The sequence below is a fragment of the Canis lupus genome, chromosome 11 (assembly GCF_048164855.1).
Source record: "Canis lupus baileyi chromosome 11, mCanLup2.hap1, whole genome shotgun sequence".
In the NCBI taxonomy this organism is placed as follows: Eukaryota; Metazoa; Chordata; class Mammalia; order Carnivora; family Canidae; genus Canis; species Canis lupus.
Genome location: NC_132848.1, coordinates 16135601 through 16161693, shown reverse-complemented (window position 1 = coordinate 16161693; position 26093 = coordinate 16135601). Strand labels below are relative to the sequence as shown.

Here is a 26093-nt window from a genome sequence, read left to right as displayed (position 1 = left end):
ATCATTTTTTAACAAACATAGATCACTGATATATGGTACTTTGATATACCACTGCGGAGTCACGTGGGTTTAGGGTTAGGAGGCAGGCAGTCTGGGAGTGGGATCCCAGATTCATGCCTATTGTCATATAGTCTTGGCAAGTTACATGACCTTTGTGAGTTCTGGACTTGTCTTCTACAAAAATGAAATAAAAATGATGAGATCATGCACAAAAAGCAGTTAGTCCAATGCCTGAAATGTACTAACCACATAATAAATAAATATATTTTTCATTGTGATCACCATCATTAAAGACAATAATACCAATAACATGATAATGGATGGCGTGAGTAGTGAAGTTTATGTATTACGTATGTTGCAAAGCTCCAGAGATGCTCCTCTACTTATGATTATTCTATGGAATGGGCTTGATTTTTCCATTTTCAAAATGAATTTCGAATTCATTTCTTTTCTTTTTTTTTTTCAAAATAAATTTCAAATTCATTTCATTTCAATATACACTTGTGATATCCCAGAATATAGAAGGTACTTCACTGTTTTGAGATATTTTTTAAGTAGAGTGATGATACCAGTTACCAATATATTGGGGAACGGATATCAATATCTGTTGAATACTTTTAAAAATTAAATGCTTTAAATCTTTGTTCTGTATTAGCTTAAGGCTTTAAATTGCACTTTTTAACATTATTTGAGAAATAATACACAAAATTAATTAAATTATCACAAAATTAAGAGGTTGTGTTACTGTGGACACACATCTAATTTCAGATTAAAGTGTCTATTTTTAAAAAAACCCATCTAACCATATTGTGATCTCCGTATAGTTAACAGTACAATTTCAATAGTGTTTTAATACAGAAATTTTCAAATAATAATTCACCTACAGTAATAATCGCTATATTTTACTCAGTGAAGCTTATGCCAATTATTTCTTGTTTATTTGTACCAATCAGTGAAAGAAGCCAATTTCTGTCCCCTTTGTTATGTTTTTTTCACACATACAAAAGGCTATCATCTTCTCTGTGTCTTTTTTTTTTTTTTTTTAGAGTGAAATTTTCAGGTCTCACAACCTCCTCTCACAGATCGTGTTTTCAAGATCTTTTTATCATTTGTATTGTTCTCTACTGAATGCTTGGCAATTTGTCTCTTTTCTGAGATGTGGTGTTCTGCTGAACTCAGTTCCCAAATCACAGCCTAACGAGACCTGAATGGAGCTCGTCTGTTTTTATGCATGACATCACCATTACAATTCAACACGCTGTAGCATTTGAATATATTAACGGGGATCAGAATGTCGACTCATTCAATTTATCATCCACTGTAATCCTCGATTTTTTTTTTCCTCTCTGCTGCCACCATCTCTAACTTTTCAATGCACGTTTTGGTTCTACTACCTTTCCCTACACCAACTTTCTATTTTTTAGAATTTTTAAAGGCTTATTTATTTATTATTTATTTGAGAGAGAGAGAGAGAAAGAGCCCAAGTGGGTTGGAGCTGAAGGAGAGGAAGAAGAGACTCCTCACTGAGCAGAGAGCCCACAAGTGCGGCTGGATCCCAGGATCTGGGATCATGACCTGAGCTGAAGGCAGATGCTTAACCCACTGAACCACCCGGGGGCAACCTCCCTACACCAACTTTCACATCCATTCTATTTTCCTAAATCCATTCCTATTTTCGCTGACTGGACCCATCACCCCAACTGTAAAGTAGCCTAGCATCCCAGATCTGCAATCCCTGATACTTCCATGACTCACTGTCCTTTAGACTTATTAGCATAAATATACATCATCTCCCAAAACACTATCCTATTGCATTAGCTTTGGAAGCTTTTATAAAGGATGATTTTTAAGGTTCCTGTTAAACAAAAACAAGCAAACATAACTGACTGGTGTGTTGCTTCAGACACATGTATAAAGAAACTCTCCCCTCCCCTTCCTTGACTCAATTTAGGAAACTTAAGTGGAGCATCAATGAAAGGATCACACTATTGTTTTATTATTAAGCTGTCTTTGAAAAAAATAAGGTTAAATCTCTGCTCTTCACACACAGGTAGCTCAGTGAGTACCCTGTACCCTCACCGCGGGAGGTCACTTGTATATGCAGGGACATGTCATATGGTTGGTTGAGCAAATCTTAGTAAACACAGCTTTAGTTCCACTTAGCAAGTTTACTTGCCCACTCATAGAAGAAAGGAAAGCAGGAGAATATAAAAATGATGAGAAATAATAAAAGAACCTTAAAGTATTACACACAAATTTAGTTATTTTGCCATCAACCAATGGCAGAGTTATCAAAACAGAAATGAGCTGACACCTCCTATGTGAACTTTCATTTGTAAGGGAATTTTGAAAGTGATGGATTGTTCAAAATCACAAATCAAAATTTACTACACACATTAAAGTAACCAGCAGTCCATGTGCCTCCCTTCCTGGAAGCCTCATCCACCCACCTTAGGGCTTCATGCACCTGCCCCTACTTCCCATCTGCCCTTGTCCATCCAACAGGATCCCGCTCACCCCTTAGGAGGGTGAATGCGATTCCTCCCAGGCAGTAAGCCCTCCCTTCTTGATCTTGTGCTTAGCTCCTACTTCAAGCAACAGCTATTTGTTATAGAGCTGTTCTCTCTACTAGTTTTGAGCTCTCCCTCTTCTCTGTGCTTTCTGGTCACCAGCTGGCATTGAGAATTGCTCTGCAAAATTTTGTTCAATGAACGAATTATTTAAAAAATAGCGTTTCCCCAATAGCTATATTTTTATGGGTTTAAAAGCAACTATAAATAAATAAATAAATAAATAAATAAATAAATAAATAAATGCAACTATCAGGTCTGAGAAAAGGCATGTGTCTGTAGCAAAATGAAACAAAAGACTAATCAAATAAAAAGCAAAATGGGGAAACACAGAGACAACCATCTTCAAATAATATATTTCACCTTTTCTTCTCATAGGTACCTATGATTATGTTTCCTAATACAATTTTGAGTGTATTGAATTTAGACAAATGTTTATGTGTTCGTCACCTAAATATATGTGATAGAATTGAAGAAGGTGGTAGGAGAAAAGGAACATAAAGTTTTTATTAGAGCATTTTCCAGTTTGATTCAATATGTTTCAGAAGACTTAGCAAAAAAAAAAAAAAAAAAAAAAAAAGGATAATCATTGATAAAAGTCAATAAATGAGAATTTATTCCCCAGACTTTATTTCTAGGGAAGACGGGGGACAGATGTAATCACTGTCTTGGCGTACGTGATGGATCTACTGAGACATGATAGTGATAATATATTTTCTTCCTTAGCTCAGGATAAGACCAGAAACAGTTCACTTTAAAGAGCACACAGGATAATGGTAAAGAAAGTGACACAGTACGACAAATTACTTAGTAATGCAAGGACAAGGATTTCTCTCGCAGATTTGTGAAGCAGGATAGCTGTCCTGAATGCGCTCTGGAGTCACTTAGATACTACAGTTAAACCTATGTAACTTTTGACAAGACAAAAAGCAACTTGTTCCTTAAAGATATTACACCCTCTGTGGTTCTCTACATTCACCTAGAACAAGTCTCCTTCTCTGTTCCCATGGGGTCATCCCAGCCACTCAGCTCGGGGACAAGCCCATGACGGCATGTGGAGTAGAATCATGTCAATAAACAGTCCCCTGGCTCCTCACCCTTCTAATAAGACCCTCCTTAATGCAGGGGCCAAAGACTTGGGAGGAGTGATGAGAAATGGCCCAGAGTATAATAAACAGAACATAAAGTCCTTGGAAATACAAAGACGCGTAAGAAGGTCTAAAAAAATCATAGCAAAAAGATCATGATCTTCAAATTTTTATGTTTAATAGCCTTTGCATTAACATTAGCAAGTGACATTTAGTATAATATTTTTTATCAAACGTAATTCTACTAAACAATTTTGACATCACATTATGTATTAAAATCCTGTATTGTGAAATTCCAAGATAAGATACAAGTTTAAGGTCTCTGTCAAGGGTCACTAAAAGAGGAAAGATCTTTTCTATAACCTTTCTAGCTTTTGGTTTTTAATATCAACATATGTTATACCACTTTACTTATATCATACGCTTGCAGTTGTTTTATGAATAAATACCACAACCTTTATAAAGAACCTTAGAACGTGACCCACATAAAATTATTTTATTCTTATGGAAGAGCAAAGCTATCCAAATTCAAAATAAGCTGACACCTTATGTATGAAGAATAAGGACCTAGATTAAGAAAGTCTAAAACTCCACAAAGTCTCCCAAAGGTAATTGTATTGTGGCTTTTACGTTGTTGCCTTGTAAGCTACGAACCCGAAACACAGTTTTGCAGTGTGTTTTCTTGTCTTGCTTTTCTCCATTTAAAAAATGCAACACATCAACTGAGAATCTGAAAACGGTACTAAATCATATCAGAAATACAGGATTCGGTTCAATTTACCTGTTCCTGTTGCTGGAAATCCAATCTGAAATAAGTGTTGATGCCTGCTGGTGACAGTGCTTGTTGCCAAAACTGCACGCCAGCATTATAACTTCTCTACGTAGTTCTCTAGGTGCCATCGAAAGGAAAAACAGTGTTAGTATCTGAGAAGGAAGGATAACTCATTATATCAATAGTAGATAAGTAAATAATCAACACAAAGGTAATTTTCAGACACAGAAATCCTATTTGGCTGAGGAAGAGATGGTTAGGCAGCAGAGAAATTACACGTACTACACGTCTTCTCTGGAAATAGTAATACGGTGGAGGGCATGGATTCAAATCTCACTTTTACCAATAAAGGCAGATCTTACACTAAAGCATAGCTAGTACATGCTTTTATTCTCAGTACCAGGTAGTGGAAACTGTGCTTGCTACCCATCAGCAGGCCTCCCAGCAAAGGGAAATGAAAGATGCAGAATGAAAGAAAGATTATTTCATGCTGCCAAAGACGCAATGGACCCTGTCATATGTTGTCGTGCAGCTCTGGGGGAAAAGAGGCGAGTAAGAAAATAAGACAGTACTCATGTTGGTAGGATGCTTGAACAAGAGATCCATTAAAGTTGTTTTTTGGCCATCCCAGCTTGATGTACGTTGTTGCGACTTGCTTTAAAATATATTCCTAAATGGGGGTGAGGGGAAATAAAGACCATGTCAGTTTCAAATGTCTCCATGCTAATAATTACAATTAGAAATACAATTAAAATATTTTCTAAATGTACCTACTTTAAAATGTCAGCAGCATTATGGGCATGCTAAATGCTCTAATTTTATTCCCCTCAGTATTTCAAATACAGAAAATAAGGATAAAATACAATTACAATGGTGGACATCTACCCTTTATTTTCTATTGATTCAAGTAATTTGCCTTCTAGTCAATATTTTAGATGATTATTTTTGTAGCAAAGCAAGGAAACTGAGGAATGTCGACAATGACACCCACGCACACACATATATGCAAATGTATGTAGATTTCGCTGGGGGGAGCGGGGAAGAAGCACCTAACATTTATGCATTTCCTGTGAATAAAGCACATTTAATGCAAAATTGTTATGTAAGCCCAGCATTGTTGAATCTGACAGACACCGAACCCTCTTTAGTAAAAAAATATGGCATTTCAAAATCAACAATCCATTGAGCACTGGGTGTTATTCTGTATGCTGGCAAATTGAACACCAATAAAAAATAAATTTATTATTTAAAAAAAAACAATCCATTGAGCTAATGATATATTTAAATATTAGCAGCAATGTGAAATAGGCTCTCCTCACTTTAATGCAGTCCTTGAATTTTGTCAAAAGAATGGAAGCACTGAAATTACAGTAAAAGCAATTCTTAACTTTTACTGAAATTGAGGGATCTGACGCAAAATACTATTTCAAAGGACAAACATAAACAAAAATGCAGTCTACTTGTACGGAGGTTTAACACTGCAGTGTCTCTGTTAGAGAGACAAGAGGAGTGTAATAAGGCTTTCCCTCGCAGACCAAAGTCACACCGTGTGCGTGCTGATACATTTTTTTGCCAAGTCTGTTGTAAGGGATCAGACCAAACTAATGACAATGAACAGTCAAGCTAGGATTATTCCAATTAAAAAGGAGATATATGTTAAAACAGAGGTGTCTGCATGCAAACTTAGAACAAGGAGACAAGAGGCAACTCTGATGGCTACCCAACCATGCAGAGGGTGCTAATAAACCGATTTCATGCCACGGCAATCCAGACTCGAGTAATCCCAAACGTGGAGGTTAATTAGCAGAGCCAGTGTGTCACAGACAGAGGATAGTTTTATACAACACAGGGCCAACTCCCGAAGGGAGCCACACCGTGCTCAGGACGGACTACAGCTCCCTGAGGCAGGGGCCCAATGCAAAGCCTCAGTGGTGGCAAATTGAACTCCACTTAAAAAAAATTATTTATTTATTTATTTATTTATTTATTTGTAAAATTTTTATTTAAATTTTAATACATAATTTATAATATATAATTTATTTTATATATTTATATATAAATATTTTTATATATTTATATATAATATATAATTTAATTTTATATATAAAAATGTTATATATAAGATTTTTATATATGTGTGTGTATACACATACATATATACACACATATATAAATACATACATACATAAATATATATACACACACGCATATATAAAAGAAATTTAGGAATCAAAACCCATGAGCCATACTTAATCCTAATTTTATTCCAAACAGTCATTAAGTTAGATCAGGTGGGGTCCTCCGTGAAGTGTTGGCTCACCAGGCCTCAGCTTAGGAAAGCTGGTCAGGTAACGTTTTGAAATGTTTGTCATGTCTTGGCGTCTATTTGGATTATCTATTGTTTGCTCTCCTGTGTCCCCTTGGACCCAATTATGAATGGGCTCTCGCCTCGATGTTGATCTTATCCCTGTTAATTAAGGAAGTGAATTGAATTCACTCTGCCCTTTTGGATAAAAATAATGACTAAGAATCTTTACTGAAACTGTCTACATTCTGTGAAGATCTCTGGGATCCCTGTACCGGGGGTAAGTCCTCTGTGAGCACAGAGCCCTTTAACTCTTGGAAAGTAAGTTTGAACTTTAAGGATTTGCCATGTATATTTGTTCTTGAATTCTGAGGCGTTTTAAGCTTAATTGACACTTTTCGGGCCAGAATCAAAAAAAAAATTAGCTTGTATTACATTTATTCTTCAAGTAATTGTCATCAGCGTTGCACGGAAAATCAGGACAAAAAAATGATAATACAGATGAGAAGAGACACAAATAAGTCAAGGCCAGTTGTATAAAGTGGAAAATGAGAAAACAGTTCATCATCTGAAAATAAGAAGGAAGAAAATATGTCTTTTTACATTGAAGACGTTGTATTTCTCCATGCGGTCCAGTAATTTATCAAGGGGGTAAAGAGCTCGGCTGGCAGCGTGCCACGGAAGAAAATCCTTCTCCTCGGACAGGTATCTGATAATCTCCAGGGGGATATGCTGAGGCAAATAGCCGGCCCTGCGCAGTTGAAAAAGTTAATGTTAATTATATGCAGAAAATATACATGATGATGCAAAAATGAAGATTTTACTTATGCAAAGAAAGGGCAGAAAGCAAGATTCATCACAGTATAAAGAAGCCATACTCAGGCTATAAAAATAAAATTACTCACTTTTTAAATATAGTCCTACTCAGGGTACCATGTGCCTTAATATATACAGAGCTAGAGAGTTAAGAATTTACATACACAAAAATATCAGAATGCATATTTTTTTTTAAAAAAAGCAAAGAATTCCAGACTTTGAATCGAATCAACTCTAGCTATTTCCCTTCACAGAGACTCTTCAGAGGTCACATGAAATTGAAAATAATTGATTACTGAAATGCAATTTTAGTTTCTCAATGCATTTTCTCTGCTCTTCGTGTAGGTTCTGTGTAATATTTAATGCTGATTGTTTTCAAGGGAATAATCAAACTAAAGAGGCGACATACAGTTTTGACTGTATCTATGTCATATTACAATTTGAGCGTTTTTCAAAAGAAATGGTTTCCATAACACCTATGAAAATCTCAGTTATATTTTAATAGAGTCCAAATTCAAAAAAAAAAAAGTTGAAAGAATAGGCTCTTCCTATTTATTATTTTTCTTTCAAAATCTTTGACTGTGTCACCTTGGGGACCAATGTCAGAGTCTTTGGAGAATATGAAACTGCAGGTTTTTAAAAATGATCTGAACACATGTTGTCCATATTTAAAGAGTATATATCCAAAAAAGGGTCCAAAAAGAAGTGTATATCTCTGCTCCCCAGGAGACTGCATATAAAATCCTTGCAAATCAAAGCAATATAAATGACAATCCGCCATACATTAAAAGATGGTCTGTCTTAGCCTCGGTGTCCCTGATGCATACGCATTGTAACACTGTGTGTTTTGCTGTATTATTTTTTTTTACATGAATAATCAACGGAACGCAGACTTTTAACACAGGGACCAGGTAAATAATGAAAGCAACCAAAGCCTGCTTATCTCCTTTATCTACTTTTCACACTGTTGTTCTTTTGTGACATTACAAAATTAGACATAGGCCTTTTAATTCGTGCGTGGGAGACAGTGGACAGGCAGGGAGCAAAGCCTTTGCTCCTCTCCACTTAAGTTTGCCAGATTATCTAACTCTTACTGTGACAAGCAAAAGTCACTTGACAGGAAACGTGCGGCAGGTTTGTGATGGTCATGAGAAAAACCAATTCTGAAGGCCGCGCTTCAGCTTTCTCCAATTTTTTTTTAAAAAATGAACGTGTGTCACTCTAAGGATTCTGGTTCACTCATGGGCCCATCAGCCACAGTCAATGTCTGCTATAAACACAAATGGGGGGACTAACCCCAAATTTCCACATAATTTCAAAATTTCCTAGAGCCCTTCAGATTTAGATTACATCTAGACTTAGGCCACTTTTCCTGTACAGTTGCCATTTTGAACATCCTTGCAGAAAAAGCATGAATTTATTGGCTATGGCAATGGCATTGAAATAAGGAATTTTCCCTTTGTTGTTAGGGTAGCACAGCACCTCAATAACAAGTACATTTTGCTTTTAAGAGCTTGCTACCCACGGGGGCGCTCGGGTGGCTCAGGGGGCAGGTGCCTGCCTTTGGCTCAGGCTGTGATCCTAGGATCCCGGGACCTAGCCTCCCTTCCCTCATCAGGCTCCCCACTCGGCACGGAGTCTGCTCATCCTTCTCCCCTTGCCCCTGCCCCCCACTAGCATGTGCACAGGTGCTCTCTCTGTCAAATAAATAAATAAAATCTTAAAAAATATCTGCTAACCACTGAAAAGGCAATATAATTTTTTAAAGATTTTATTTATTTTTTTGAGACAGAGAGAGAGCACAAGCAGTGAGGAGGGGCAGAGGGAGAAGCAGACTCGCCACTGCGCAGGGAGCCAGATGTGGGACTCATCCCAGGACTGAGACCACGACCTCTGCCTCCTGAGATCATGACCTTAGCCAAAGGCAGATGCCTAACCAACTGAGCCACCCAGGTGCCCAGCAACATAATTTTTTTAAATAAAAATAATGACTTGGCTTTCCTCCCTAAAAGAAATATACTTTCCAATATTTCAGATTTTGTCATTTTTTCCCCTGAACTTTTAATTCTAAATATTAATTGGCATGATCATAAATTTATAATCTATATGCCATGGGTTATATAACTTTAGAATTGTAGATGATTTATCTAGAAGCCATTGTTCTTTTGTTGCAGAAATAAGAAAAATAATGCAGAAAAAAACAAACAAACAAACAAAAACCCTTGAATGAGCAGCTAACTTACTATGGATCTTCCAGTAAGTTTGGAAAATCTAGAGCTGTTGGATTTATTTTATTGCAGATTTAAACATACTAGCCTTAGGTCAGTTACAATTTATCGCATTTTACTTCATCGCTGTAAATTGATAGACATTATTCAATGACTTATGCTTTGTAGAAAATATGACTAAAGAAGATGACAAATAATGTTACGGAAGAGACTTGGATTTGAGAAAGAGCTGGGAACTACTAATGCATCCGATGGAATTAGACAAACACATTTATGTGCCAAGCCTCAAATTCCTCATCTGTGAAATAAGACATTTGAAAAGGAGAACCTCTTTTTAGTTCCCAAAATCTTTTATCCTAACTTACTTGTCTACAATTTAAACTGCTGAAAAAACATTATAAGAATATGGTCATATTTTATTTGTTTAAAAATCTGAAAAAAGGGGCACCTGGGTGGCTCAGGTCATGACCCTGGGGTCCTGGGATCAAGTCCTGCATTGGGCTCCCTGCATGGAGCTCGCTTCTTTCCTCTGCCCGTGTCTCTGTCTCTCTCTGTGTGTCTCTCATGAATAAATAAAATCTTTTTAAAAAGTCTTTTTTTTTTTTCAAAAACTTTTTAAAAAGTTTTCGAGGAATTTTTTATTCTTCATTCTTCATCGTTTAATATGTATAAGTCTAAGAGGCAGGGCTTGGATCTAGGTTTGAGAAGACATCTGACACAGTGTGAAGAAAGTAAAAGCAAAGCAAGCCTGATAGAAGTTCCAAAATAATGACAAGCCAAGTAAAGTATTCATTAAATAGGGAAATAGAGCAAGTTCTGTTTTGAGTGCTTATGGCAAAAATTGCTGACTGCTCACCAAAATCCATGCTCTCCTCTACTTCCTAGAATAGATGACAATTCCCACTCTCGGTGGTTAGGAATGGTTATGCATCTAGCCAATGGAGCATGAGTGCTCATCACTGGCGGGTTAGCCCACTGTCCTCTCCCATCAGCTCCTCAATATCCTTTTTCCTTGAAATGAATCTCTCAGGGTGACCTTGGAAGTCTTTTCCTGAATATGTCAGAAACCCACCTGGGCCTCTGCATCATGGCACGCTCAAGTACCAGGTCTCACGCCCATTGTTACATGAGCGGGAAAACCACGTCTACTGTGTTTGGTCCAAATATATGCTTGGGCCTATTTTTTAAAGCAATTAACCTTCTCTAATGCAGCCCTCAAATAGAATAAGAAACAGATTACATTCAAATTGCTCTCATTTGTGTTGTTACAAACATATGTAAGCAATTACCTACTACATAATTCAATACACTCACATTTAGCCGACTAGATCAAACTATGTAGCTCCACTCAATTGGACAAGATGATCAGCTTCATTACAGAATTAAGACTTGCAAGAGATAATGTTGGTGAATAAGTTACCTAGTTTAGATATGTGTTTGTGTAATTGGCTGGTAATGATATCTGTGATTACTACTACTGATAATGCGATCAATATGGGGGAAGTGTGTAGACTCCAATGAATGGAACACTACATTAGCTCCAAGTAATTGGCCCAGTAGGGAGCACATTTAGGGTCCTGATGCCAAAATGCAGTCGCCCGGGATCGGCATCATCACAGAGAAATGTTGCTAACAAAATAGGGGGAAAATAGCAAATTTAAAGAATATTTCATGTACAGCTAAGTGTGTTTTGTTGATACCTAAGGAAGCATTTATAGACGACATCTAACTTCTGTACTATTGGGGTATAGGTTGGCATAAGAAATAGTTTTTTTGGGGGGAGGAGGTGCCCGGATGGCTCAGTCAGTAAGCAACCAACTCGTGATTTTGGTTCAGTTCATGATCTCAGAGGTCATGGAATCGAGCCCTGCATCAGGCTCCTCATTCAGCGGGGAGTCTGCTTAAGATTTCCTCTTTCCTTCTCCCTCTGCGCCTCTCCCCACTTGTGCACTCTCTCTAAAAAATAAATAAATCCTTAAAAAAGTAACTTAGGAATCACAAAAAAGATAACGAGGAAATGAAACAAATGAGGAAAGTTAAGGAAATAGATAAAAGATTGCCCATATGCACCTGTATCGTTTCTCTTCCCATCCCATCCTCCTAAATACACACACACCCTCTCCTCCTTCTTCCGTTTACTAGAGCTTATAATGAAATATATCTTTAGACATATGAGAGTATATTTTTTATAAGAAGAAGATTAAAACCAGACAATATTAGCTGTTTTTGAAATGCACTGGTCTTGGCTGGCTTTGTTTTCACTTAAGATCCAAAACTACTTTTTAAAGACTGCTCTGAATTCTGTGAATGTTAACTCTTGAATTTACTGAGATGGGTGGCTTGCACACAAATAACCTATTTTATGAGGTTTTTTTTGAAAAGCATTTGGCTTCTGGGTGCTTGAAACATGGAAAAAAAAAAACAGCACCATCAGACTCTTCAGAGCATCATACCCCAGGTTTCGCTAATTGAATATTCATTTAAAACCAATAAATTACCTACTACATATTTCACAAAATGTACCTGTCTCTTAGGGCACAGATTTTTAAAGCAATTACTGAAAGGCTTAATTAAAAAAGTGTACAATTTTATCTATTACCTTTTGTTATTCATTGTTAAAGGCTTTTATGTGTTCTTTGTGGGAAGATCGTAGGACTAGAGACTGGAAACTCCAGTAGTCCTCAGAGCACCATGGAATAAAAAGGGAAAGACATGGGGGAGGTACCTCTATCAACCAACTGTCTATCTGGTCAGTTCATAGGGAAACTACGTGACTCAGGGATTGGAGAAATGTCTGCAGAGATGGAAAAGAAGTAATTTATTTGTAGCCCCATGAAATTAGAACCCCAAAAGCTGCACAACATAGAGTTCTCACAGCCCCCCTCCTTTCCCCGTTCCTACTCTTCCAGGAAGCCTTCTTCCAAACGGACTTAGGCTCCTATTTTCTGGACTCACATAACACCTTGATAACAGTGATCTTTGTGATAACTATCATGACGGTAATCATAATTTTATCATAACATTATCTTTCTCACTCAGGGGGCTTAGCTCTTTAAGGAAATGAAGCACTCTTTGCCTGTCTTTGCATCCCACAGCCTAATGCAGAATCAAGTACAAAATAGATGCTCAATAAATGTTTTTTTTACACTAAGTTCTGGCAATAATGTCATTATTCTTAAAAATAGGAGCACTTTACAAGCATATTATAACTTTAATATAGGGGCGCCTGGGGGGCTCAGCGGTGGAACATCTGCCTTGGGCTCAGGGCATGACCCTAGGGTTCCAGGATCGAGTCTCGCGTCGGGCTCCCTGCATGGAGCCTGCTTCTCCCTCTGCCTGTGTCTCTGCCTCTCTCTGTGTCTCTCATGAATAAATAAGTAAAATCTCAAAAAAAACCCTTTAATATATACATATATGTTTTATAAATTAAGCATTTTCTATGGTTAAAAATACCAACTAGCAGGATGGGAAAATCCCACTGAAGTGATATTTATAGTATTTTTAGTCACTTTGCTTATTAACAGTATACACGAGAGAAGGTAAGAAGGCCATTGCTATCTACCTAAGTAGCTTTGAATAAGCTAGTTTATATCCAAATAAAATAGCTTTATAGCCAGGGAGAAAGCAAAAGTATTGTATAAGCATCTCTGTTCTTTTTTTTTTTTTCCTCATTGGCAAATGACTTCCATACTCTCCTAGAAGGAACAGCATTGTTTTAGACCATGTACCTGGTAAATTGATGGTGGGTTTGGAAATCTCTTCTCTCCTAGTCAGTAAATCACCAAGGATGAACTACATGATCCCTAGGGTCCCTTCTTTAGGAAAGATCTGAAGATTAAAAATAAAGCATCCAGAAATAATTTTTTGTGACTTGCACCATCACCCCCACAACCAACCTTTCTTCCCTACACACACTTGCTTCCTTATTTCCAAGTATAATTTCTCAAGAAATCAGACATTGTCTAAATACAGGGAACCTCTGGATACTCAATCATTTTAAAAAGCAGAGTCAGTTTTGGTCATTAATTGGAAGAGTTAACAGATAATAGCTATTCACCTGAAATGAAAAACATGCTTAGATTTATGGCTAAACTTTTTTTTTTTTTAACTATTAACGTAATTCAAGCTATCATACGTTGAGGATTTACTGTGTGGCAAGGTGTTAGGAAAGATGGTCTACGTGGGTTTTAGTTTACTGCCCTTAAAAGCTCCAGGCCCAGTGCTATTAAGTGCCCCCACCCCTTCTCTTAGGTAAGGAGGCTACAATTTAAAGAGGATAAGGCACCTGCCAAGCTCACTTGGCTAATAAGCGATAGAGCTGGAGCTGAAAGCCAAGACCGATGAGAGCACCTCCCTGATTCGCCCACAACCCTCCCCAAATGCCACTTTGAACCGGAGTTGGATGCTTTCTGTCTCCATCCCTCTAACACGTGTTTTGGTGTCACTATGACAGCAGGTGTCCTGCCAAGTCCGGCGTGTGAGGAAACACACGATGTGGACCGTGAGCTCTGCAGGGCAAGCAGCGGTGTTAGGGGCCGGGAGGCTGAGGCCAGGCACCAGCCAGGCTACAGGGCAAGAGCCCTGGCCTCCTGGCACACAGCATGGGCAGGAGGCCTCAACCCGGGACAGATCCAGGTTGGAGGACATGCTAGGAGGCCTTCATGGCTGGGGTTGCGGAGGTGGCCGCTGCTGGGTAAGGAGAGCCCTTCAGCAGGAAGGCTGTGGGGGGGTTTCCTGGGATGATGGAGCCGCTGCAAGCTCAGACCCGGGAACGATAGGCCCCGAGTTGTGCTCTGAAGCACGGACTCCAGCTGCTGCAGAGAGACCCCCACTATGCCATGTGGTCCTCCCAGGTGGGACTGGAGCACCATACGATTCCCTAGCTGGCCCCTGCCCATGCAGGCTATGCTTGCGAGAAGAGCATGCACCTAGGGGGTGAAGCCACTGACGTCAAAGCAGACAAGGACTTTTAAAGCTACTCACAAGATTTGTTTCAGAAATAGTTTTTTATGCAGGTTATCGTGGGGGGGTGGGGAATATTCCAAAAGCTCAATCCCTGCGTTAGTTATCGTTACTCAATTGCTAGACAACAACAAACAACAACGACTAGTATCTGATGATATGGGGAAAGTTACTGCGAAATTGCTCAGGCAACAAACACATTTTAAGAGAATATGTACTTTATATATTGGAAGCTGCACATTCCACTTTGGGTTAATTAGTGGATTTATTCCAGAATTTAAATACAGAAAACAGCCTGAAAGACCACCAGGAAAATAGTCCATATTGCTTTTGATTTCCATGGAAAATACAATGTTTAAGTTTGGTATGGAATCCTGCTTCCTGGGCAATGAAATTTTCCAGTTTTTACACAGCCACAACAGTAGTGAAAAGAATTTAAAAATCCAGCAGGATTTTAACTGATATCAGGATATCAGATCGTTAGCCAAGAAGTTCATAAATCAATGGAGCTTCTAACCTCCTATTTGGCTCCTTTTTTTTGAGAAATGTGTGAATAATAGGGAACCAGTAAAAAGAAAGATAATACTGAAATCAAACCACTTAAAAATAACTGGGAGGTGCCTGGCTGGGCTCATTCGGAAGAGCATGAGACTCTTGAGCAAGTGACATTGAGTGTAGAAATTATTTAAATAAATACTTTTAAAAAGTCTTTAAAAAAATAACTTGCTATGCATCCTCTTGTCTAGTATTATATCAAAAGCTTTGCTTCTTGTATAGATTTTATCATGCTCTACATGAAAGCCTCACATTTTACTTATAATAATTTTCCATATTATTAGGAATTCCTCATGATTACTTTTGGATTCGTTCTAGCCACACTCTGTGGGAAAGATAAATGTAGTTCACTGTTGAGTGTTCGGGGCATCTATGAGTAGCAGTGCAAGGACCTCTTTGTGCACAATGCTTTCCTGTACTCCGAATGATTTTCTTTGGATGGAACACCCAAGTTGGAACGGTCATGCTAAGTGTTATAGCATGCTGTTATTCTTGGCAAATCTAAGTTAGTTCATGTTTTCAGGCTTCATCAATCAGCAGTTGGCGTAAGGAAAAGGAAGACAGGTGGACAGTCCCCGTGGGGACCAACACTGCCGGCCCCTTTGCCAAGCGCTGTACATGCGTTGTTATTAAATCCTCATGACAATCTTCTGAGCTTAGCAACATCACTATCCCCATTTTACTGATCCAAATTCAGGCTCAAAATTCTACCCCCATCTCCAGGATCATACGGCAAATAAGGGTGGTACTGGTATTCGAACCCTGTCTTCCTCCACCAATATTCTTATTACTATACCAAAAAGGCTTGGCGGATCATTTTGTATTCCCTTTCTCATCTTCTAGTAAAAGGAAAAAATGAGAAGAGGAATATAGGGCACATCTAGTGGGGATAAACTCTGGAGGCCTTAGAAAGGAAACTTGATGTAATAGAACCTACTGAGAAGGAGAGAATAGTTTGGTCCGTGGCTGTGACTTTGAAATGGGACGTTGAGTGGGCTTTTTGCTGATATTGCTTTTAGATTTTGGTCATTTGGGGCCACTTCTGGTAAAACCACTTTATTCAGCATGGCACCTAGTTCCCTGGGTTCTTTGGGTACCTGGTCTAATCTCCATAAGACAAGAATTCTATTAGCCCACACTCTGGCCTGGAAAGACCGACTCCAGTTAGTGGCAACATGCCTACCATAAAGAGGGCATTGCAATAAAACATGGCTTTCAGAGATATTGCTGATGCAGCAAAACGAGAGTACTAGAATGTGGTCTATCAAAGAAAGGGAGGGGTATTCATATCCAATTACAACCTTTATTTTTTATTGTTATTATTTTTTTGTATTTTTTTATTGGAGTTCAATTTGCCAACGTATAAATTAAAGGTCGTAATTGCCTTTCACTTAATAAAAAAAAAATAGTGAAAGGCAATTACGACCTTTAATTTACATAAGAGGAAGTATTTCAAACTACGGAAGATATTTTCCATCTCAAAGTCTTATAAGAAAGGAAGAACTGAGGTTATGGGAAGTTGTGGGCAGGTCATTACACAGACTGAGAGGGCAAGAGTGAAGACTTGAGTACTGACATACAGACCAGGGGTGGGGTGGGGTTGGGAAATCACTTTCTGGATGTAACTGTAAGGCATACTCCTGGGCCTGGTAGTGTGCCTCATTTAGAAACCTCAACGAGGACTCTTAAAACCAAGCCAATCTCATTCCCAGTCTATTCACAGAGGTATCGTTGCATATATTCAGCCGTTATAATTCCAAACATAATTTTCTAAACGTACAGCTAAGGTCTGAATTTTAGACTGACACAACAGGAAATAATTAAGCAGGCAGATTCAGTCCAAAATGGATGCATTTTTAAAACAAAAACACTTTTTGAGAGTATAATCAAGCCATGCAGAGAGAATAATGACTCACGTTGGAAAGGTTTTAGAAGGGCCAACAAGTGTTACAAAGGGAATCTAACAAGTACAAAGTGACAGCAACCCATTAAATCTGGGCTATGGTCTCATTCATTTGGGGAATATAAAAAATAGTGAAAGGGAATAAAGGGGAAAAGAGAAAAAATGAGTGGGAAATATCAGAAAGGGAGACAAAACATGAGAGACTCATAACTCTGGAAAACGAACAAGGGGTGGTGGAAAGGGAGGAGGGTGTGGGGTGGGGGTGACTGGGTGATGGGCACTGAGGGGGGCACTTGATGGGATGAGCACTGGGTGTTATGCTATATGTTGGCAAATCAAACTTCAATAATAAATAAATAAATAAATAAATAAATAAATAAATAAATAAATAATCTGGTCTCTGCAATCAACTTGAAGAAACTCATGGTCAAAATTAGTAGAACATTTTGAATATTTGTAAGAATAAAAACTGCAACATAATTAAACTATTCAAATATACTTGAATCCATACGACAAAATGGTACCTAACTAAAAACAAAACAAAATAAAATAATTGGTCATTGTGGAGCATGCTAGAGGACTGGCTCATTAGTTTTGAAACTAAAAAATACAGGGAAACATTCAGGCATTTATTTTGCCTTTCCTTAAAAACTGTATCACTGAATCACCAAATAGTAAGGGAGGGCAAGTTTCTCTGGAGAGAACTATTTTGTTTAAGAATGGAAAAAGAATCAGTGAATCACCATTTTGCAACCTCTAGTAAGTCAACAGATTTAGGCATTGAACAGCAACAGCTGCAAATGTCAAGAAAAGATGACTATTTCTTTTACGCATTCATAAAATGTCAACTGTGAAGTAAACTTGCTAAAAATGTGAACTGTGATGGATCAAGGCCCAGATTTGATTACCAATTCACAAGCAATAGAGAGGACAGAGGAACATAGGAAGGTGTACAGTGAGGATGCAGTCAGCAAAATCCAGACAGTAGGAACTGTGTAGGACAAACAACCTCATTCCTCACCAATTGGGAAGAATTTTTTTGAAGGTGAAGGGGAAAATCAAGAGAAATTCAATCAAGAGAAATTTAATCTCTTTAAAAGAGATTGAAAAGAGACATCAATTAATCACAAAGCAGTAATATCATTTGGCTCCTAATTTGAAAAAACTGTAAATAAAACTTGGCATTAATGAGACAATTGGACAAGTAAACACTTCCTAGATTTCGATATGATTGAGGAAATGTTAATTTTAGATCACCATGTTTAATAATGTCACTTGTTAGAGACATATAGTGAGAATTATTTTTATGGAATGATGTCATGTCTGGAAATCACTTCAACATGGTATGAAAGGCCGGATGGAGATGTGGGTGAAATAAGACTGACCATGAGTTAATCATTGCTGATGCAGAGCAATGGATATACTCTTCTACTGGCTTTTGTGTATATTTGAAATTATTCATAATAAAGAGCTTGGAAAAACAAAAGGAGGGACTGTGTATCCCTAATGTACATCAAAATGCCTTCATATTGTCTGTGTTTAAAAATATATGCTGAAGGGGTGTCTGGGTGGTTCAATCAATAGAGCAAGCGATGCACAATCTCAGGCTCATGAACTCAAGCCCCACATCCGGAATGGAGCCTACTTAAAAATAAATAAATAAATAAATATTTGCTAAATAACCAACTCAAGGAAGGCAACACTTCTAGTCTTGGTTTTCTTCTTTCCCAAATGAGAGAAATGGTATTTACCTCCCAGAGTCACCGTGAAAGCTAAAAGACAAGAAATGGAAGAGTATTTCGTAACCTGGAAAGGTCCATGGAAACGTGGAAGCCTTCAAGGTGAAGAAGAGAATCCCACAACGACGGACTCTGCATTTGGATTCTGACCTTGATTTGTTCTTTCCACGGAGCTACTAAACCCATGGATAGATCCCAGCGCATTCATCTTCCCCTTTGGGACAAAGTACCAAATGGTAGCGTAATTGCCCAGGGAAAATTATTACTGTGTTCTGAATTATTTCCATCATAAATCCCAAACCAGTCAAACAGGCTGTGTCACAAAAACGACAGGGTTGCTGTACAGTGATGAGAATCCCCCATACAAGGGCCCATAAATCCGCGAGTATCACAACCCTCCAAAGTCATCCTGACTCGTGTGTTTAAATCAGAAGTGGGGAGCCGGGCAGGCAGCACGTTGGCCAACCCTGTGGAAACCATGAAAATGAGGTGATTTACGCAGCCATCAGGTGGAGAAATGTCCCATCATCTGTCTTACGTGGATCGTACAGAATGTGACAAGCATTTTGTTTGTTTTTCTTTACACATTTTCTAGTGAATCAAAGGAGAAAAAGTCTCTTTCATTTAGTAATGATAACAATCAACCATATTTCTCTTAAATTCCATCACAACTGCTCTTAGCATGTCAAAGAAATGATTTCTGGCAACAATCGTGAATGATAGAAAGGGATAGAGAAGGACACAACTTCTCTGTGTGCCGTGCTCTTCCTCCTTCTCTAATCTTAGTGAAATATTCATCTCTACTTACGGCGAAACGAAATATCTAATCTAATTCTTTATGATTTAAAGTGATATTTTCCTGCCTCTCAGAATATTACGCTCCATTCCAAATTAGAGTTAAAAGCCACTCAGTGGCATTGTAGATGAAATGTGGAAGGTAAAAATATTTTTTTATTACCAGCGAGATAGAAAAAGGACTTTGACTATATAATTCATTGTATAAAAAAAGGATTAGTATCTTGAAAAAGAAGAGAGCTGTACCCACTTGAAATCACCTTCAGGGAGGCAGGCATGTTAGTTAAACTTTTAGTTCTCTGTTTTCTTGCACAAGGGGGGCTAAGTGATAACCTAAAGAAATGAAGGACAAAGATAAACAAATTTGCCGAGCCACAGAGTATAAAATAAACGGTGACCCTGAAACAATACGATCAACTTATCTGAGAATTTGTACCCACAAAGAGTTCTGGATTTATCTGAGGAAATTTTCAGTTCTTGGAATTAAAATACATTAAAATTCCTTTGAGATCAGCCAACAAGTATATATTATAAGAACAGATAATCTGTGTCCTTTGGGACACTAACATCTAGACAAATTATAGGACTTCCAGGAACAGAGGTTAGGGAGGGATGTAGCTTGAGGAAGCTACTACCCACATCGCTCACAGTCTCTCCACTTTGCCCTCAACTTCCAGGGTCACAGAATCCTAAAGACATACTATTAGTATTGAAATATCTAATTAATCCTGGATCCCCAGCTCAGAAATATAAGACTGTAACCTTTCCTTGATTTTCTTTAATGTTGATGATGTTCAAATAAAACGTAGGGAAAAAAAAGTAATGATAATGATGTTCTAACTCCTTAATGATGATTAACAATTAGAGAACATTAATGGTATAGATTTACTGTGTTCTAACAATGACACTCATTAATTTTAATAACAGTCCTATAGTTAAGTCCTTGCTTACTGGCTGAAAATTTACCCCTCATTACCACTCATAGGAAGAAATTTTTAAAGTTGAGGCATCAATGAAAATACAAAACAATAAAAAAGTACTAATTAATAATGACTATTTTAAAAATACTAGTGTAAAAATAAAATACTGTCTCTTCTTAGTAAGAATTATACGTTAAAAATATATTTTGCTAAAATGATCACATGTAGTTCAAAAATTGAAATTGTAAGATTTTAAAAATGAGAAATTTCTCACTAGTAAGAGAACCACTTTTATGAGGAAAAAAATCTGGAATCTTAATTTAGTAAAAATCATTATCATTATTATTTAATACATAATTCTAAGACAACAATAATTTTCACAGGAACCACCCATGTAATAATAAAAGGCAGAAATTTAGAAGAAAAATGACAGAGTGATGGGGTCTCTCAAAGAATTTGCAGTTTTAGAAAAATGACAGAAAACTGTCACTCCATGTGACTAAAATACTCTTTAAAAACTTAGATTTGCTAGTCTATCTCTTCAAAAGGAACTTTGTCTCAATTAAATAAAGCTATCTCAAAAGAATTTTTTTTTCCTATTGATTTATTCATGGTTAAATCTGTATCCTCTGTTTCCTGATATGGGATGAGAAAACCATCAGACTTACACTTTCTATTAAACTCCATGTCCCCTCTGGATTTTCACTTTCTGAATCATTTCTAAATTTTCTTGGTTTAAAGATTTGCCTTCTATTTTGTAAACATAATTCTCTTGCTTCTTATCCTTGGCTCCATGTGCAAGAGCATTCAAACCTCATCACCATTCTTTTGTGGACAAAGGGAAAGTTGATTGTATAAAAGATTTTATATTCTATCCACCGGAATACTCTTGGCTTGTAGAAATCTGAGTCAGTTTGAATTTTCCACTTTCTAGGTAACTTGTTCTGTTTAATTTTGAAGTTCAGGCTATTTATCAAGATACGTCTTGATGTTAATCCTTCTGTGTGTGTGTGTTGTTGTTTTCTTTTTCCTAAAACACAAGGTGCCCTTTCAATCTACATGCTTATGTCTTTATTATGAGAAAGCTACTCTGCATATGTCTTCAAATTTCTTTGTTTGCTTCTTTTTCATGAATATTAAATGTATGCACATACAGATACACCAACACACAAACACATTAGATGAGTCTTATTTATGGTATGATTTCCATTTTTTTTTTTCCATTTCATTGATCTCAACAATCTCCATGTCCCTGATGATGTTTTCCCTGTGTCTATGGAATTCTTACTATTTCTCACATGGCTTTCTTTCTTGTAATTTTAGATCACCTTCATTCCTTCTGCTGCCTTGTCTCTTTTATATTCTTTTTCATGCTTCTTTAAACTCTTATCTCAAAAGACAAACCCCACTAAACCCCCACATTTCTTTAATTCTTTGAAATCACATAGATGGGTATATTTGAATTATTTGCTTGATGTTTTAGCTCTTCTGTTGTTATTATGATTTTTTAAAGATTTTACTTATTTATTTGAGAGAGAGAGAGAGAGAGCACAAATGGAGGAAGGGCAGAGGGAGAAGCAGACTCCCTGGGGAGCGTGGACTCCGACATGAGGCTCCATCCCAGGACCCTGAGATCATGACCTGAGTGAAGGCAGATGCTAAACAGACTGAGCTGCCCAGATGCCCCTGGTATTGTGATTCTTCACTATCATCCTTACTCCTCTGGATTTAAGGCTGGATTACATTTAAACAGCACTCGTAGCTGAAAAGGAAATTCCTATCCAGTAAAAACAGTTGCTGATAAGTTGTGGCTAAAGAGCAATCATGGTGCACAGGGTGGAGCAGTAGCAGTTTACGCAGGGTTCTTATTTCAGACCTGGCTCTAATCAAATCAGTAGTTCCATCTGTTTAGGGGCATATTTCTGCTCTGTAGCCCCGTTTCAGAATATGCTATATAGCTGTGTGATTCATACTTCGACCTTGTATACTGCAGGTTCTCATTGTGGTGATTTAGCACTTAATTGTTTCTCTCCAGCTGTCTCAATTAATGGTTGCCAAGCCAATCGCCATGTGTATTTCTTCCCCACCCCATTTCTGTCCTCTGCTTCCTGAAAAAACTGGAAGTTTGCATGTCTTCTCTTTAAGGCCCAAATTTGTTTCTTGTTCCTTCATGTGGAGAAAGATTCAGCAATGTAACCCATCATGCCTCAAGATGTTATTACTCAAAATAAGGCCATTCCCTCCAAGGAACTGCCTTCCATTTTTATAGGTTTCTGTGTCCCATTGAGGATCTGTAAATATCTGTAAATACTGTCATCTATTTTCAGAATCATTCTATATTTAGGTCCATAATTCATTGTATTTTTCATTCTTTTTCTCTATCTTTCTTCTTCTTTTTTTGGTTGCTGGCAGTTGGTATTAAGATGAAAATGGATATATCTTTCATGTGCTTCAACTGAATATCCTTTAAAAACAATGCAGAATAATTTTTTTAAAAATGGTCATGGCCATACAAGTCCTGGGAATGCTGTGTTGAAACCAGCACTCTCATCTATTCCAGTAGAACATTCTATTGGTATCTTTGGAGTCATCAGTTTGCTCTTGGCCAAATCCCTTTCTCTTTTCATCCTGAGAACATGACTAGACTTCATTTATCTGATTCCCTCAAAATTAGGTATTACTATGTAACTGATTTCCACCAGAGGAAAGTAGGCAAAAGTGATGCAAGTCTTCCGGACTGGCAATACATGAGGCCACTGTGTGCTTCTCCATGCCCTGTCCCCTTCTACCATATTGGAAGGGAGACAGTCCCAAGCTGACATGGGGCTATTTGTTAAAGATAACAACTCTGAGTCAAAAGGAGGTTTACTTGGTAGCAAATCTTTTCAAATAGAAACATAATGGAAGGGAAGAACCCAAGAGTCTAGCTCTCCTGTTGAAGGCTGATAAACTCAAGATACCCCCCACTATGAAATTGCCTGGAATAAAACAGGAAGCACACTAAGTTTTTAGGAGAGTTCAGCTACTAAAGATGCTATAATTTTGGACTCAAAGAATGTGTAACTGTTTAACTTAAAAGAATCCTTATGTACTCAAACTTCTATAAGCAGAAAATAGGGCATAAAGCTGCATGGCACCCAAGGAAGGTATAAGCCCAACACTCATCTATGTCCACATAAGATGATGGCAGAGGAAAAGTTTCCCAAAGGGCAGATCTAGAGAATACTAAGGAAACTTGACCAGGAAGCTATGCTCAAAAAGCAAAATCAGAATATAATTGAGAATTTAATCAGGAGTCTTTCACAATGGTTCCAATGTCTTCCATTGGAACTTATTAATTCATATATTTCCAGAGTTGATACATAGATCTTTCTGCTTCACTTGGAGATATTGAACTTTGAACTTTGGTTTGTATTCAAAATATAAAATTTCAGAATGTATCATTTGATTCCCCAGTTTGCTGACCAAGAATATAAAACAAACTTAAAATAGCATTTTATTTATTAAAAAGAAAAAAAAATAGATGGCAACCTTATTTACTCCTCGTACTTTGTGAAGGAAACATTTTCCTTAGGATTTTCTAATATGGAAAAACAGTGTAGGGCTTTAGCTGGGACATTTGGAAACCAAAGGTAGATAAAGACAATGTTGATTCTAACTAAATATAAAAATATAATCACTGATGTTAAGCTCGGGTAATTACTAAGGGTAAACTAGTGGATTTTTTTTCACCACATGTTAGGTACATTACACAATCCACTTGTGGAAGACAGAATTGGTTAAGTGTACTTAATTTTGTTTGGGCAATTAAATAAATATTACCTGATAATTTTCTGCAATAAATGATTTTTGTGAGAATATTGTATTTCAAGAAAAAGAAGAGACTATAATAGTTTTTTTTTATCTTTTTATCTCCTTAATTATAGCATGTAGATTAGGAGAAATAGCACACCAGCAGCTTTAAAGAAGCCAAACATATAATTTATATTTTAGAATATATATTAAAACGTCTCATATAATATATACTTCAGAATATACACACACAAAACTGTCTCTTACTTTTCCTAATCTAAGTACAAGTTGCTGTTGACTCATAAATACAATTAAAAAGGACCAAGAGAATTATTAACAGTTAAAAAGGAAAGCCATGCACTGTAATATTCTAAGCATGAATCCAACAATAAGAAATCCCAAGAGTTCTTCAGTTCAATGAGGTTTATTGGGGAGAGAAATTTGTATTTCCAGATCATCAGTAAATTCCCATATATAGCAATGTATAACTAGATACACATTATGTTCTCTAGAATGTCAGATTTTTACTTTCTGATAGCAATCTTATTAGTGATTTAATTCAGAGAAATATGGTTTAAAATTGAATCACAAAAAAAAAAAAAAAAAAAAGAAACTGGTTAGCCAAGGAAACATTTAAAATGGCCTTTCTATTGTGGCAGGTGACTCTAATTAGGTAAAGCTGAGATTTGGACATCCTCTATGTATCCAGAGATTTGGAATCTGAGCATGCTTCTCAACCCGAAACTGGGAGCAGATTTTCACATTGGCAAGGAGTTCCTTTTCTAAAACCTAAATCTTAAAAATATACTATCATTTAAAGTTTCTCATTCTGATCTTTTCATGTCCACTTTCCTCTTCTACATGTGCCTGTTGAAGTCATTTTATTTTGAGATCTCTTTGAAGACTATCCTGAAATACTACTGACTGCTAAGAAGCTTGAGATGGAGAGAAGTCAAGGAAGATGGAGGAGTAGAAGGACCCTAAGCTCACCTCATCCCATGGACACAACTAGATAACACTCATATCAGTGTAAACAACCCAGAAATGACCCAAAAACTGGCACAACAAACTTCGCAACTAAAGGGAGAGAAAGGCTACATCTGAGAGGGTAGGAAGGGCAGAGACGTGGTGGGGTGCTAAACAGATCATGGGCTGTTCATGGGAGGTGAGGGAGCCATGGGCATGAAGAAGAGAAACACTATCACACCAGGGAGCCTGCATGGGGAAGACAAATCCCTATAACATTTGTCTTGGAAAACTAGAGGGGCCGAATTTCATGAGTTCTTACAACCAGCAAGACCTAAAGACTGGAATTTTAAAAATCAGCAGGCTCCGTTCTCACATTCTGGAAGAGCTGGAGGGCAAGAGGAATCTGAGTCCCCATCCTCAAAGAGACAGAAGGACAAAGAGCCTATGGAGATGCACCATAGCAGCAGCAGGTTAAAAAATGGCTGGGCACACAGGAAAGGGTTATTTACCAATCTCAGAGCTTGTCCAAGAGGAGCTTCTCTGAGAGGCTTCCTCAGGAACAGAGGAGCAGGGAGTGCCATTTCCTTCCCCAACTCCCCAGCATAAAGTCAGGGCCACCTACAGGAATGATTAGGGTGTGAACATTCACTACCAAACCTTGCCAATACCTGGCTTCCTG

General features: G+C 37.5%; 1 protein-coding gene across 1 annotated transcript in view; it reads right to left on the bottom strand.

The window, feature by feature from the left end:
- Nucleotides 1-26093, bottom strand: part of TRHDE (thyrotropin releasing hormone degrading enzyme) — a 371390-nt gene that overhangs the window by 28566 nt on the left and 316731 nt on the right. Inside the window, exons 13-15 of the mRNA XM_072843285.1 lie at nucleotides 7339-7486; nucleotides 5003-5100; nucleotides 4440-4547 (exon numbers count right to left, since the gene is read on the bottom strand). Of these exons, the coding sequence (XP_072699386.1) occupies nucleotides 4440-4547; nucleotides 5003-5100; nucleotides 7339-7486 (354 nt within the window). The remainder of the gene's footprint in view (nucleotides 1-4439; nucleotides 4548-5002; nucleotides 5101-7338; nucleotides 7487-26093) is intronic.